Source organism: Ambystoma mexicanum, chromosome 5p (genome assembly GCF_040938575.1).
Source record: "Ambystoma mexicanum isolate Mex_15411 chromosome 5p, UKY_AmexF1_1, whole genome shotgun sequence".
Classification (NCBI taxonomy): domain Eukaryota; kingdom Metazoa; phylum Chordata; class Amphibia; order Caudata; family Ambystomatidae; genus Ambystoma; species Ambystoma mexicanum.
The window spans coordinates 33,503,485-33,520,000 of record NC_090930.1 but is presented as its reverse complement, the minus strand read 5'-3'; the positions used below and the strand labels follow the sequence as shown (position 1 = coordinate 33,520,000).

Genomic DNA, 16,516 nt, shown 5'->3' with positions numbered 1-16,516 from the left:
TCTTGGGCTAAGTGCTAGTAATAGCTTGGCTGCAGCATTTTGTGCTCTTTGTAGTTTATTCAGGTGGTATGCTTGGACTCCGAGGTAGAGGGAGTTAGCATAGTCCAGTCTTGACATTACAATTGTTTGGACCGCGGCAAGTCTGTTGGGGAAGGAGAGGTACGGAGAAATGCGCCTAAGAATTTTGAGGTGGTAGTGGCAGGACTTAGAGACGTTGTTGACTTGGTGCGAGAGGGTTAGGTCAGAGTCGAGAGTGCATCCAAGGTTTTTTTACTGAGGTTGTCGGGGGGGGGGGGGGTTGCCCATGGATGATGGCCAGCGTAGTGGGTGGGGAAGAAGTTTGGTGTTGCCACACACCATGATTTCAATTTTGGTGGGGTTTAAAAGGAGGTGATTTGTAGACATCCAGTGATCAATGGCAAGTAGGCAGGCAGCGAGGTTGGGCTGGCAGTTGGGTTTTATTACCAAGAGGACACGTCTGGTGTAGTCTCCCACAGGGTTACTGCATCCAATCTTGCCCAGCAGGTACTTTGGGACAAAAAGTTAGAACTTACCTTGCGTCGAAGAGTTGCTCCAAGTATAACTTGAGTGCGTGAACAGGTGTTTTGGTGTCCACCCATACCTCTAGCCCAGGCTGTTCGCTTATGCCCTTTAGGGTGTCCTTCACAGGGTCCCCTTACTTGTGTTACATCTGATAAGCATCTTTTTCGTAGTGACTGAAATATCCTGAGGAACTTTGCCATTTCGACTTCTTCATAAGACTTTGGCCCCACTCCTACACTGACTTTTCGTATAGTTATGGATTGGACTTTGAAAGCGTTAGAAGCTCCAAAAAGTGTCACTATATCATAGAAACTTGCTGCTGTGTGTATAACCACCCCTTTTCATCCTAAAAGCGTTATCTTATGTGTTGTTTCTAACTAAATACAATTACCATATATTTGTTGATCTATGCGAGTGCACGGTAATACCGATAATACGGTAGAACTGTCAGTGTCAAACGCTGTCAAAATAGTAACTGCGAGCAACTACTATTTAAGCAATTAATGTTAAAAAGTGTTACGAATTCCTAAGCGTGTTGGTTAAGTAAACACGTATTTATCTACTCCGTTTTCTGTATATAAGAATAAATGTATATTTTAACTAGGGTGGCTCCGCCCCCCACCCCCCGGCGACTTCGGCAACCAAATTCCCCGCCCCACCTCCCAATCCCCCGTGGCGACACCTGTGCGTTGAACTCGCTGGCTTGGTCGCTTGTAGGGATACTCCACCAAGGTCTTGCTTCATTTGCATCCCCCACCCCCCTTTGGGGAAGTGCAAAGTTGGACAGTATACCAGCAATGTTGGAGAAATATGGGACGTAATGACAGCAGATAGATATCTTTAGGGCATACAATGACACCAATTTAAAGCATTACGGTACCGTCACTTATCACTTACACAAGTTCATCACACAACGTAATCAATTAATGTCAGTTAAACTTCAAACGCCTTAGGAATTGTAGATTTGGACAGTATACCATCAAAGTTGGATGCATGTGGAACGGAATGACACCAGACCATTGTCTATATAATATACAATGACCCCAATTTAAAGTGTTACAAAGAACCAAAAAGAGTTACACAAAATTGTCAGTTATACACTATTTCATCAGTGAATAAACCTCAAAATACTCAGGAATTGCAGATTTGGACAGCATACCATTAAAGTGGACTAAATGTGTAACGGAATGACACCAGAACCATGTCTGTAGGTCATAAGATTAACCCAATTTCAAGCATTAGCAAAATCGTTACATAAAAACGTTACACGTAATCGTCACTTATGATTGTATGTTATAGGTTTGATATAACGTTTACTGAGTACGAGTTTCTTTGGACTATTGTATTTACTGGGTTCAGTGTACTTACCTACAGCTCACAGTTTCCTCCTATGATAAGCCTGACTGCTCTGCCACTCTACTAAGGCCCTTTGGGTAGTACAGAGTTATACTAAGAGTTGGGGACCTGTATACCAAGGGATCGTTTTATGACGTTTTACCTCACATGGAAACTCCCCTAACAGCCAGCTATTTGTCTTTAGGCGACAACCCTTTGAGTGTAGGGTTTAGGGTGATACAAAAGGATTCCCACTGCATCGGAAGCTGCTTTGTGCAATAATAGTAAAAAGTTACCCAAACAGATCAAGTCAAAAGACAAAAGGGAAACGGTTCCCAGTGCGGATAGTCTGAAGGACTAGCAAGTTTCCCCATATCATATGGGCAAAAGGCCAGTGGAGTGAAGCTGAAGGCTTCACGTCACTGCAAAGTCAAGCAAAAGGTTTGGGGTGCCTAAAATACGGAGGAAAAGTTGTTCCAAGAGAAACCTTTCCTAACATGCTCCACACCCAAATGATCTGGCACCACAGACGTGGAATGGGACCGTACAGTCCCACCCACTTCTTGGGCCATGCACATACAAAGGCATCACTAGCCATGACTTTAAATGGTATTTCCTGACCTCAGAAGGCAGGAAAAAGGACAAACAAACAACTATATGGCCAAAGAACAACAGTCTCGTGGCACAGATATTTTAAGGCACTAGCCACATGTAGTAGTCATATGCAGTAAATGCGAATATGCACACTTAAATAATGCAAATATGGTAGAAATATATCTGCTTCCACCAGCTTGTCATTAGGCACATCTAAAAATAGCCAAAAATCCCAAGCTGAAAAGACTTGGGTGATACAAAAGTATCCCCATTGTAAGATACTGTGTGCACTGTTAAAAAGTTTGCAAAAAAGTAAAAATACAGAAAGGGAAACAATTTCCAGTACTGATATTCTGAAGGACTAGCCAGTTCCCCCATAACAAATTACCAAAAGGCCAGGGCAGTGAAGCTTCACTTCCCTGTAAAAAGTCAGGCTAGGTTCAAAAACAAAATGTGTGGGGGCCCCTAGAATATGGAAGAAAAGTTGCCTAAAGAGAAATCTTTCCTAGCAGCGACCAGTTTTTCCGCACTGAAACTTCAAACACAACAGTAAAAGCAAGCTCTCCCTCTCCTAGGGCTTTTCGGGCACCTCTCACTTCCTGCCTACCCCAGACACTCAGACACTTAGGGCGGACTTCAGTCCTGACGCCTGCCAGAGGCACGCTGGTGATCGGCTGGCTGACTGTCCAGCAAGGACAGCCAACCTGCTGGGTAGGTGACAGCTAGGCTGGAATGAAAAGGGAGAAAACTATTTAAAAGGCGAGTCTTGTGGACTGGAAAACGGAGTCGACCACTGGAACGAAAGAACCGAAGACGAGCTGGGAGAGGACGGCTGCTGCAACCACTGGACCGTTGGTTTGCCCGCTGAAACCCTGCTGCAGGTCCGAATTGCCAAACTCCTTTCGACAGAGAAGCTCCTTCAAGAACGGCTTCTTTCTTTGAGTTGGTGGGACCAATCAACTCAGACACCTGGATACCATTCTCAAGGCTGGTTAGGTGTAACCAGGGAGAACACCACCAGTTTGTGTTCTTGAATCTACAACTACTGGAACTGAAGTGACTCCATTGTGTTTGCTTTCTTCAACGATCTCGTTCAGTGCAGGAGTCCCCCCCGATGTCCTCCCTCTTGTCCCAATGACTGAGGCTCAGGAACAGCGAGATCTGCAGGAACTGCCAGAAACCACGACTTCAGCAAACATTTGTGTTCTTCATACAAAAGGTACCGTGCCAAGCCGACTGAGAGAACGCCACTCTCACGGTGAAAATTAGTGAAACTTTCCCAACTTGCAGGCTTAATCAGCTTGTGACCCTCCACAAATGATTCTTTTTCACAAACTACTACTGAGAACTTTTGCAAAGACGTCACCATTTGATACCAGAACTGCTCTTTCCTATCCAGAACACTAGTCCATTGACTTTGGCCTGGTCTATTGACTTGAATTGAAATATTCTGGTGAACTGAAACTGTTTGCACTGCCTAGAAAGTATATATAATCTATTCTACTTACTGTTGTCCTTTTTGCTCATTGCTTAGTAACTGAACTGCCATTTGGCTCCTTTTTCAGGAAAGCTTGAACTGTGTCAAAAACTTAGAGTTTTGTATTGAAGTGTATTGGTCTACAATATTAAGTTTTCTTCGAGTGAAATGTTTTATAAATGATTGTGGAATTAAATTAATAAGTGTTTTACCAAGAAACCTTGAGTACAAGTATCTACCTGAACCACTGTGATTTAAAGTCCTCTGTGTAACTACATGTACTCCTCACATTCACTCTTGAGAAGCCTGGCTGCTCAGCTCGCTACCAAAAACTGTGTGGTACAGACTTATACCAAAGATTGGTCTTGCTTACACCTGTAGTCCTAATTGTGTGTGGTGGTCCCAGAGGGTACTGCATGCAATTCTGCCTAACCCCGTTGGTTTGCCCGGTGAAGCCCTGCTGCTGTGCTGAAACTCCAAATTCGTATCGACAGAGAAGCCCCTGCAAGTACGACTTCTCCCTTTGAGTGGGTGGCACCAATCAACTCCAAAGTAAGCTACCTAGACATTCTGTCGGATCTGGTTGCCTTTCCACAGAGATAAGCCTGGCTGCTCAGCCACACTACCAACGGGTGTAGTACAGACTTATACCAAAGTTTGGGTTCCTATTGCCAAGAGGTCAAGGTTATTGTAGTGCACCCCAAGGGTGCATACAATCTTGCCTAACAGGCGCCAAATGCTTTCCACCAGGAAAGTAAACCTGAAGCATGAATTTATAAATCTAACAGAACTCAGTATAATCAGGTGCCTAACTAAACCAGTCCAACAATTACACAAAGGGGTTTAAAACAAAGGTTTGCGGGCTAGCCATTAAGGTCAGTCCAAAACACTGATGAACACTCATGAACAGCCACACAGGATATGGAGTGGCCAGACTAGGACCAGAAAGTGGTCTAGACCACTTGAAAGTGAGACCACCCGTGCACAACTGTCATTTTAGCCCTGCCTCGTGGTCTGCCTGTACAAAGATGGGTTCAAAAACAAAATAACAGGAAGCAGCACTAAAAAAATACACATTAGTACCCCAATGGCTACCAAGAAGGTTTAATGGGATACTAATGCGATAGGTCGGCGTGCATCACTGGTGTAGCCAAAAGTAAACTACAGCCACCACCAGTCTACTCCCTAAAACCAATGTAGGGTGCTCTAATCACCCTTGGATAAAAATGGGGGGCTTAAAAAGCATCCCTATACCAGGCGACTTACAGGCTGTCATGGAACTATATACTCCAAAAAGGGTTTCATTGGCAGGAAGACTTCATTAGAACTCCCTTTGGCCACATAAATGGGTCCGATCTCCATAGCACAATGCCCAGGAAATGGAATTCTCTCTCAACACAGAGCTCTTACTAGGTCTGGTCCTGAGGACTCGGTGACTCAACCAGATCTTAAGGCACCATCTTGTCTGCTGTTAAATAAACATGTAGAGTCTTAGTGACACTTTGCAATTAAATACTATATGCAAAGGAAGTTTGACATAGCAGCATATGCATTTAATATACAGTATAAAATTATATATTTTCATCAAACATGAAATTAAAAGACCAAACGTAAAACAAAAAACAATAGATAAGATAGAAATCAAACCCCTGCAAACTCCATAGCAAAATACCCATAAATCCACGCATTGCAACTCTCACTAACGCTCATAACGTCCAGATGTGGATCTGAGCACGAAGAAACTCATTTCATACAAAAAACATAACAGTATGCAAAGTCTTGCGGTCCTGTATCACTAGGGACATGACTATATTGGAATCTCCAATGTTTCCATAAAAACACTACAAAACAATACACTGTAGGGGGAGACTACTTTTTGCCCTCACCAGGGCTTCCCAACACATGCCTACGCCAACAAAACAGGCGAGATACACTCGCCATTCTCTGCATTGTAGAAAAGAACAGAACATCTCTCTTTGGCATGAGCGTCGCGCACACACAATCACTCCATTTCCCAATTTCTGTGGCCAATGGGAACTTGCAAATCCGAAATCTTATATACCGTAATCTAATTTCCAGATCAATCATTTACTCATCCAATTTTCGGCATCAATAATGAAGTAACCAAAAGAGTAGCAGCCAAGAGGCATCCTTGCTGTACCCGCTTAAACATGCCATGCAGCTTATATGTAAGGGCGTGGCAATTTTGTCCCACTATAGCTCATGGTCGATATTTGAACTGTATTTTCAGCAATAATATTTATAACGTGGAAGCCACTAGCAATACCATAAACAATGGGTGAAACAAACATTGGGCTTGCAGGCTGCTAGCCAGCCATACAAATTCACTTGCCCCCTCACTTTCCACATACACCCAATGCATCATGTCTTCATTATCACTAGCCAATGGCTAGTGGGAAGTCAAGTTTTGAGATCTACTTTAAACAGACTGCTTATGCCTCTTCTCAAAGCAAAGAGCTTCACTACTTAGATGACCCAATACCTCTGTGATAGTGTGACAAGCTTCCTGCAAAACTTACCTGCTGTTGTTTCCTGGCACTTATCAAAGGACCATCGAACCTCCACAGCCTGCCCGCGCTCCTTAATCTGCAATTCCATCTCCCGCAACTTTGCCCTCACCTAAAAATCAAAACATTTATCAATTTGAATAAAGGTTTAGGATAAGTGTTCGCAATGACAATTAATGCGGAGCCAGAAAAAAAACCACACAGAAGAGGGATTTTAAACTAAAAAAGGATAACCATCGCCCTTGTTAGAAGGGTGTGTGAAAGACCTGTGCACAAATAGAAAGCAGAGCTAACTTCAAGTCCACTTGACTCTCCCATCAGTAAGTTTAGATGAGCAGGATGGTAAAAGGTACAGTAAAACACTTCGAATAAAGGTAGGTCTGCTGTCCCATGGCCGACGGAACACACAAATCTGAAAACCAGAATAAACTTTAAAGTGGGGTTTCTCTCGTTCACCACTTCCTCTCTCTACTTCCCGTTCCCCCTCTCCCTCGGTACTGCCTGTTGGGGAGAATTCTCATTTCTGTGTTAATTCCCTTCGACCTTAGGGACCCTCAGCTCTTTTGCTGGACTTTAGGCCTTTTGATTTTAATCCTGGAGTGAGAGACCTTTTTCTCACTCCCTCGTGTATTTTGATCTGATTTGGATTCTGCATTTCCTTTGTTATTGAAGTCTGACAAACTCTATAGGCATCTACTTTTTGTATGGTGACACACAGCACCAACCCTCAGTACAGTGTCAGAGGCGCACTTTGGGTTTCTCATAAGGTTTAAATACCTTCTCTTTGGCTCTTCCTTTCCTCCCCTTGAAACCTTCTCGCACTCTAGATCTGTGCACAGAAGTCACCTATCCACCCAAACCTCCACGAAAAAACCCTCTCCCTCACCCACAGACTATCGTACATAACTCCTCCGTCCCTCCGGGCCCCTCTCCTACTGCTCAGACTTTCATTCTAGGGAGACTACAACTGGCGAGCCCAGCCAATCGCGTTGGACCTAGAAAAAGGACATGGAAGATGAACTCTATCAGAGTTTACGGTATGTATACCTTCCACGTCGTCTGTGGACACAAGCCGCAGGCATGACTACTCTTCCATGCACTTGAGAATGCAGCTATAGCTATGCAATTCCTGTCTAGCAGCTTGCATAACTGTCCAGACTGAAACCAATGATGTACTGCCACACCTCTGCCATTAGTATACAGAGACAACCTACAAGCTTCTAGCTGGGCACACCTCGAATCTCCTGCACTAGCACTCGATCCTAAACCACCAACAGCATCCGCCCACGTGCCTGACCTCCAGGCTGCTTACTGGAGCTTAGCCAGCCCACCCAAGTCCTAACCTGGTAAAATGCACACACGCATCGTATAAATGAACTGTTAGAATCTCCCACACATTGACTATGGTCCCCAAGGGTGTTCCAACGACAAAGCGCATTGAGGCCATACAAATGGGGAAAGGGCGCTATATAAATGACGAATACAATAAACCCAATTCCCATTGTCTGATGCAAACTTCTGAATTGATTGGATATTTACCTTCCCCTTCCAAGCCAGGGGAAGGAAATCTTTTCAAAGGCATTCTGCTATCTTGTATTTCTTTCAGTTGGCTTCCAAGGGCTGGAGCTGGCGTTTGTTATCTGCTCTCCTCTTGCTTCGTCTCTTGGCCGTTACCATGCACAGAATATTATTTTGGGGGTTTCTGATGTAACAGGGGCCATTACAATGGACAAGCAAACCTCTACCAAGTTTCGACCGGTTCAAAAATAGTTTTTCCTTTGAGGAGGAGAACAAAGTATTTCTGTCACTAACTGCTGCATATGAAGGGGAGGGAGACGAGCGTTCTCCTTCGCACATGCTGCTGCTGGAGGATCCACAGAGGTTGGCTAAGGGGTTTCTCTTCATTTGCTACTTTCCCCACAGCATGTCTTTCCCTAAATCACTAAAAGGAACATTGTGGTGGTACTGTCCGTGAAGACCCTCACCACTTTGCCATTGAGGGACGGAAGTGACGACTTGATGGCCCAGAACACTGCCAGAGGAGAGTGATCTCCACATCAATGTCCTGGAGCTGTGGGCAGTCACAGGCCTCTGGCGTGGAGACGTTCGGTGTGGGCTCCCCAGCCCTCCAGGGAAGCGTCTGTGGTGACAGTCTCCTGGTGTGGGGGACTTTGGAAACCTGTGCCCCCGGCGATGTTGGAACGCATGCCACACCACCTTATCGCTCGATGGAACTCCTCGTCAAGAGCAATCTTGTCTCACCTGGATCCACCGAGCATTCAGGAATTCCTGAAGGTGTCGCATCCGCAACCTGCAGAGCCGGATCAAGTAAATGCACAAAGACATCATGCCGAGCAGCGACTGGATGGTCCTCTTTTTCCGTCAGAATTTGGTCTGCGGCCACCGGTGTCATTGGCATCCGTTTCTGAATCTCTTAGGGTGTGCAGATTCTTGAGAATGTCCAGCAATACATCCCTCGAAGGGGCTGGGCGGTGGTAGGCTTACTGGGCCCCATGCCATCGGACGGTCCTCCGTCATCGTCCCCCACATTCTCCTGGATAGTGTTTACGGACGTCTGGTCCTCCTTGTTAGCGGACGAAATATCTGTGCGCTAGAGTATGGTTGAGGCCTCCGCTTCCCTGTGATCCGTACGGAGACAGTGGAGGCACTGGAGGCGTTTGTCCTCTATAAACACATTCTGCAGTCCACAGCTGGTGCAGAGCTTGAAAAAGGGAGCTCCCCCCCCCCTCCTCCTCCGACATGGTCCGGAGTGCAGAGTAGGCCGATGTCCTTCTGGAATCTTCGATGAAACTTCCAACGATTCTTGCCCTTAAGGGGTGTTGACATCCACCGACAAATAGATTCCTGCTTGTCGGCCGATGTAGAGAAAGAGCACATGGGCTCGGTTTGACAAAAATCAAACATTTTATGGAATAAAGCGCTAAAAACAAATCAGCTCACAGATCAAAACACGAGGGCTCCCAACATTTAAACATGCAGTACAAATCTGAAGATGGCTGGCAGAGGAGGGGCTTGGGAGAGGGCAGTCATTGGCTGGGGACAGTATGACCCAAGGCTCAGTGATTGGTTTAGAGGAGAAATACAGTTTGAAAGTGAAAATTGTTTTTTCTTTTACCAAGGATTCCCGGCCTGAATGTTCATGAGCATGTGAATCCATGCCAGACCCCATGCTGGAGAAAGGTAGGATACAGAAAGTATCCTCTTAACCTTTGGAACATTAGATCTTGCAAGGAACTCAAATAAAATCAAAGAGAGAAGATCAAAGAGATTCCAGTAACACTGTAGATAAGGTGCTGTGTGCCACAATAGAAGATTAAAGATGGCATAGAAAAAGATGTCGAAAAGTGGCTCCATCAAGAAAAAAAACAAAAAGGGATGGCCAGAGTACAAAAATAAGAATGGGCAAGTGGAGAAAAAGTTTCCACTCACTGATGAGAATCAGATAAACACAGAGTCCAGCAAAAAGGAAAGCCACAGCGGCTCACAGGCTGTACAAAAGTGCCTGAACAATCTTTATCAGAAATAAGAGGTTTGTTCAAAACTGCCTTAATCGTGATCTCAAATAAAATAAGTCACCCCCTTAAACTGAAAAACATTACAAAGCAGCTTATTTTTAAACATCAATATTATGCAATTAAAAATCTCTCGAAATACATAATCCACAACATGCACTTTTGCATTTCAAGGACCGCGAAATGCCAGGTCTTAAAGCAGACATTACTCACCTGCTGCGTGAAGGCAGAGTTGCCCCCCGGCATGGGTAGGCTGGACGGTGCAATAGGGAGATGGTCGAGTGGGGATCCAGTCTTGATGCGACTATCTGTCAAAGAATAGTGCCAGACCAAGGCACTTGGACAGCACAGTACAATGCTCTGAGAAGACAAAATAATAGGCAGCATTGCTGTATGGTTAGCATAGTCGCAGCACACTTCAGGGATGCAGACACAAAACAATTACTTTCACAGTGAATAAGGTACTTTTAGTCCAGGGACCTTTGTCGTCCTCTGCGTGTTGGAAGGGCCTGTCCCTGCAGCAGGCCAGGCCTCAACAGTGCTTTAAAGATGCAGAAATAGATTCTAGAATTAATTTCGGTATGCAAACCCTCCACAACGTACACATGCTCTCTTCTATGAAAAGTTCACTGGATCCCAATTGCCAGTTTCTCAATGTTTATGTTAAGCAAAGCACTGGCATTAGCTTGAAGGGATGGCAGGGCAGGAGTAGTGAAGAGTGAGCCACAGACGGAGAACCTGAATTTCCATGAATGTATGTTTATGTTACTCTTCGACAGAACAGATTACGTAGCAAGACTCTGAAGGGGAGGAGGCACAGCATATGTCAGGAGGGTTCAGGTGAGCAGGTTAAGCAACACATCTTGACCAAACTTAGCATCTTGTCTGGAGGGAATGTCCAGGGGATAGTGCTTGCTGGATACTTGCAGAACGCCTCCTTAGAACTGATGGAATTTGCTTGGGGGCTCTGCAGACTGAAAGACCATGAACAGTACATGCCTTAGTGATGCTCGACCCAATTATTAGGAGGGATTTTCAGAATTGGCACAGGTGTAGGATTCCTGGAGTCCATCCCCGTTGATAATCAAGTGTTTGTCACATATGATCTAACCAATCTCTCTGGGTAGCTGTTATGAGAGTTTTCCTAAAGTCTACTTTAGGTAAGACCTCAAAACATTCCCATTGGTATACAGGTCCACAACTCTTGGGATCTGTCTGTAGTACTCCTGGAACAGTTTCAGAGCAGCCAGGCTTATAGGAAGAAGATGTGAGCTTTAGGCAAGTACACTGAACCCAGTTAGTACAGTAGCACAAAGAAACACTTGCACCAATAAACTGGTGTAAATATAATACATATAGATTTTAATATAAGGAAGTTGATTAAATACTGTTAGGACAGTTTCTCTGAAGTCCACCTAAGGGCTTAGTGAAACCATTCAACTGAGGAGGTACAAGAATCGACTCTTAGTACAAGGCTGTACCACCGGAGTTCATGGTAGCGTAGAAAGAGCATCCAGGCTTATCTTAGGAGAGAGAGAGAGGGCTGCAGAATCAGTACAAATGAAATGTTAATACAAATGGTCCAAAGAAACACTGGAACACTGTATTGTAAAAATAAATGGTTTATTTAAATACAAGTAGGCCCAGATAAATCTTGGGGGAAATAAGTACCATCACAGATCATATTAACACATTATAGAAAAACAACACTATGCTTGAAGGTACACAGACCAAAGCATATAACCCAATTTGGAACACCTAACAGGCGTTCTAGGGAAGTCAAAAGCAAGTTAATTTTAACATTACTTTCAGTTATATAAATGTAGTAGACCCCATCAGTTGTACCGTGACGCTCAGCAAGAAATCACATAGCAATATCAACTGGACAACATACTTTTCTGAGCTAGTGAAACACAGGTTATAGGAACAGTATAAACCTAGAACTCTGATTCAGGATAACAGTTATTCTAGGGGAGTTGGACCTTAGGGCGTCATATTCAATTAAAGTTGCTTTTCAGTTCAGAGAATAAGGGAAGCAATACCCAACTTATTTTGGGATAAAACTCAAGATAAAATAAACCTATACACTTTTACAGGCCCAATAATCAACTTCTAGGCATGAGTAAACCTACGACTTCTTGTGTTGGTCTACAACAGATCAGGGAAAGCAAAACCCAGTGATACTCTTTATAATAATAAAATAATAATTTAGTATGTACATAGCGCTATGAACCCTCGGGTATCTGAGTGCTGCTTATTTATCGACCTCAGAAGGATGAAAGGCTGAGTTTGGCCCTGCCGGGATTCGAACCTGCCTCAGCAGGATCTGCACAGATGTCAAAACAAGCGCTCTGCTCGCTGTGCTATCGGACCAGCGTATTCATTTATGAATGACTCAGTTATTCTAGGTAGGTAAAACCTAATGCAGACATATTCTGGACAGGCTAACAGCAAGTCAGGGGAAGCAAGGCCCAGTTAGGGAACACTCATACATTTATTTTAACAGGAACAGTGAAGTGAAACCAACAGCATTACTTTTGGGAAGGGGGCACAACCAAACCGCTCTGTTAGAACGGCGAAACAGTTTCTAAGTTAAGAAAGATGTTAAATATACTTTTCAGAGTGGCAAAACATTTCTACGTTCAGTAATAACCTTATGTATACTTTTCAGTATGGCAGAACATTTTTAAGGTAAGTAAGTAATACCTTTCGTAACTGTTCACTCTCAGAGTTACAGTTACCAACCAACTTCTTTTGCAAGTAAGTAACTTTTAGACATCCATCCTCTTTTCTATGCAAAAAGCCCAATCCTTAGACGGCTTTGCCTTATTCTTGGAGCAGAAGCGTTCTCAGTGGCAGAAGGAGGGTTGGGGGAGTTAGCTAGGGTCTAGTGTCCAACAGGCACGTCAGGATAGGTTCTTAAGTAGCAAAAGTCAGAGTTCCTAAGGAAGACTGTTAAAACAAATAAAGTACTGTACTGGTAGAGTTAGCTGAGGGTCCAGGGGCTTCAGAAAAGAGACCCTAGGAGGATTCTGCAGGGGCCTGGGTGAACTGGATGAGTGGCCTCCCAATCACAGAAGACGCCCCAAAACTATACAGAAATCACAAAGGCTTAAAGGTAGGTAAAATGCCCAAGCCAGCACAGAAGAAGATTTTGCAGCAGGACTACTTCAGGATCTGCAGACAAAAACCTGGTCGTTGAATTCATTCAGTAAGAAGACCAGACACTGGAAGGACTTTTGCAGCAAGGATCACTGGGAAGGCTCTAGGCAAGGTTTTCCCTTCCGCTGGATGCAGCTCTGTGGATTTGTTGCCTTTTTCAGGAACACAGAATATCGCTGGTTGGATTCTTGTCGTTTGCAAGGTCCAGCACTCTGGTGAGGGGAATTCTTGGACTGGAATCGTGCCTCTGGAGATCCAGAAGGATGCCCACGAAGTTTCAGCGAGATTCGGAATTTGGAAGACTGTACCAAACAATGGCTCGAGGTCCCAGGGTATTGCAGCCTGCAAGGTTGCAGCACGGCGTCTGATGGCTCAAAATGCAGATCATCGTGAGTCTAGTGGGTCTCACCAGGCTCTCGTTGGGGTCGTTTAAGAGTCCCCAGGTCAATTGGAAAGAAGGGCTACAGCAGGCTCCGGTTACACAGCAGGGTCTCCGGTCGCTGGAAAGTGATTGAGCTGCAAATTCTTCATCTCTTCGGTTTTGGTTCCAGTGGTCGACTACCCCTTAAGCTTGGAGGTTCAGATTGTTATGCAGGGGTCCAGCCTATCAAACAGCCTTGCAACATTCAAACTTGGTGGGTTGGCAATCCTTTCAGAACCACCAGCCTTCCAGTTTGAACTGAAATCTCACACTCAGGATGGAAGACAAAGGGCTGCAGAGTTTTGGACTCCTCCCTTGCTTCCTGCCTTCACAGACTTTCAGGAGTCTGGGTGAGGAGTCCACAGGACTCCCGCCAAAGATAGAATTTCTCACCCTGGACGTCAGGGGAAGGAACAAGAAAGGACAAGGAACACTAAAAATGGAGAAAACCAAGACAGGGCCATTTTGGTAAAATGACCACCCATGGGTAAAAACAGCCAGCAATAAAGGTGCACCGAATTAAAAAAGGTTCACTGCCAACAGCCATTAAGGTAAGATGGTCCTTGTAACATAAATGATAACCATTAAAAGTGTAAAAGATTCTGTGAGTGTGGAAATAGGTTCCCACTCACTGAGTTATAGGAAAAATAATCTACCAGTCCAGCAAAAAGTTCTGGGGTTGACACAAGTCAGGAAGATTTATCATCACTATAAAAATCTTTCCTAACAGATACTTAGTACATATAACCAACAAACATAAGATACTTTTTAAAGGCTGCTTCTTAGTTTGTATTTGCTCGAGGTTATATTGTTACAGCATTTGACAGTAATGACAGTTCTACCGTACTGCTTTTAAAGTCCGATCCCTAACTGTTAGGACCTGTCCTTCCCTCTTGCTTCCTGATGTGTTCCTGTTCCCCATGGTGTCTGTATGTGTGAGGTCATCAGTGGAATGTTCGTGTATGCTTGGGATCCATAGTGGTCCACCCGAGGCAGTTACCAAGATGTAGCTTGGGTGGTGGGAGTCAGTGGGCTCCATTTCTGAGCTTCCTTCCGTTAGGGAGAATTCTAATTTCTGTGCTAATTCCCCTCAACCTTAGAGACCCGCAGCTCTTTTGCTGGACTTGGGACGTTTTAAGCCTGGAGTGAGCTAGACCTTTTTCTCGCTCTCTCATGTGATGCGCCGCTCGCTTATCTGCATTGTCCGACCACTCTTCGTTTGTCCTGCACTAGTCGCCAAGAGGAAGCGGGAAAACCCAAACTTGGACCAGGACTCTTAATGCAGCACAAGTAATTCCTTGGACCGTGTTTCCTGTTTGTGTTAATAGTGCCTATATATATTTTGTGTTTGTGCGCAGCACTCCTGTTTTTTTGTAGATTTTGTGTTTTCACTGTTTTTGGAGTCTGACACCTTCAGTGCAGTGTAACTGAGAAATCCTTTGGGTTTCTCTTAAGGTTTAAATACCTTTTCTTGGGTGAAATACAGTTCCCAAGAACAGTCAAATGAAATTAACTGTACTTACCCTTTCTCTTTGTAGGCCCAGCACACACCTAGCCCCTTTATTGTACTATCTCATGTAACATTTTTTATTACTCTTACTACTCTAAATGGCTGGTGGCAGCGGCTATTTTGTCAAAATGACCCCAGTCCTTTGTTGGGCTTCGGTACTGAAACCCATTTGGGGGGGGGTGGTGTGTGTGGGGTGTGTGGGGTGTGGTGTGTGTGTGTGTGTGTGTGTGTGTGTTTCCCCCCCCCCCCCGCAGCAGGACAGCCAACCTGCTGTATGAGTGACAGCTAGGCTGTGCATGAATGGGAGAAACCTGCTTAAAAGGCAAGGGTTTTGTGACTGAAGACCAAGTCGACCACTGGGAACAACAACCCACTGAAGAAACCGTGAACGAAGCATGCTGCATCCTCCTGGAACTTTAAATTGCCCGGTGAAGCCCTGCTGCTGTGCTGAAACTCCTTTTTTCTGATCGACAAGAGAAGCTCTCCGGAAGAGACGACTTCTTCCCTTGGATTAGTGGGACCAACTAACCCAGAGACAAACGCCACTGGACATTCGCTGCAGGAACCGAGTGCCAGGGGTTGAGAAATCTGTAGTTGAGCGCAACATCTGTGATCCGGCCAGAAGCTCCAGGAGTCTCCCCGGGACCCTCCAGAAGAAGGACGACCAGAGCTCGAGTCCCCTCACCAGAGTGCAGGACTCAAGGAGTGAAGGAAGCCCAAGATCCGTGGTGGTGCTGTTTACCAAGCGCTGAAACCGAGAAGTGCTGCTGACCTGAAAAGAGCCGTTAGCTGCCGCCAACCTCCGAATTGCTGCACAGGAGTCCTCCAGACGTCCTCCCTCTTGACCTCAAGAATGAAGGCCCAGGAACCCAGGATCTGCATCTCTGCAACCAGACATGAGCCAGCTGGACCACTCTTCTAACCAAAGTTACTGTTCTGAATTGAGGTACTTACCTCAGTGTCTTTAGATTTGGTCTTCTCAGTTGAGACTTGCAGTAGCTACTTTGTTAAAGTTGATTTCAGCTCTACCCTTCACAAGTGTAACAGCTTGTGACCCTACAGTGATTTTTCTTCAACAATACTCTAATTTTGTGCAAGACTTTGCTATCTAAGTAGGGCCACAGCTCCATAGACTGTGCTCCAATTGACTTTGGCTGTTCTAGCTCCCTGCAGACGCTTCTAGTCCATTTGACTTTGATACTTACTGTCCCTCATAGGTGATAAACTATTAAAACCAGTGCCCAATTGGCAAGCTATATAAATGTACAAATAAATAAAATAAATTGCTGGGAAAGGGTTTTATCTAGACTTCATTGGAAGATTTAAAGTGCTCACATGCTTGGAGAACCTGTGTAACCTTTTTCCTTCCATTAACCTTTCCACAAACCACAGAATCTACAAAGTGTACTGTTC

At 44.8% G+C, this 16,516-nt stretch overlaps 1 protein-coding gene across 5 annotated transcripts in view; it reads right to left on the bottom strand.

Moving 5' to 3' along the window:
- MED12 (mediator complex subunit 12) overlaps window positions 1-16,516 on the bottom strand; it is a 1,704,158-nt gene that overhangs the window by 1,470,516 nt on the left and 217,126 nt on the right. For all 5 annotated transcript variants that reach the window (XM_069612388.1, XM_069612385.1, XM_069612387.1 and 2 more), the window contains exons 8-9: window positions 10,224-10,370; window positions 6,490-6,589 (exon numbers count right to left, since the gene is read on the bottom strand). In XM_069612388.1, the coding sequence (XP_069468489.1) occupies window positions 6,490-6,589; window positions 10,224-10,370 (247 nt within the window). The remainder of the gene's footprint in view (window positions 1-6,489; window positions 6,590-10,223; window positions 10,371-16,516) is intronic.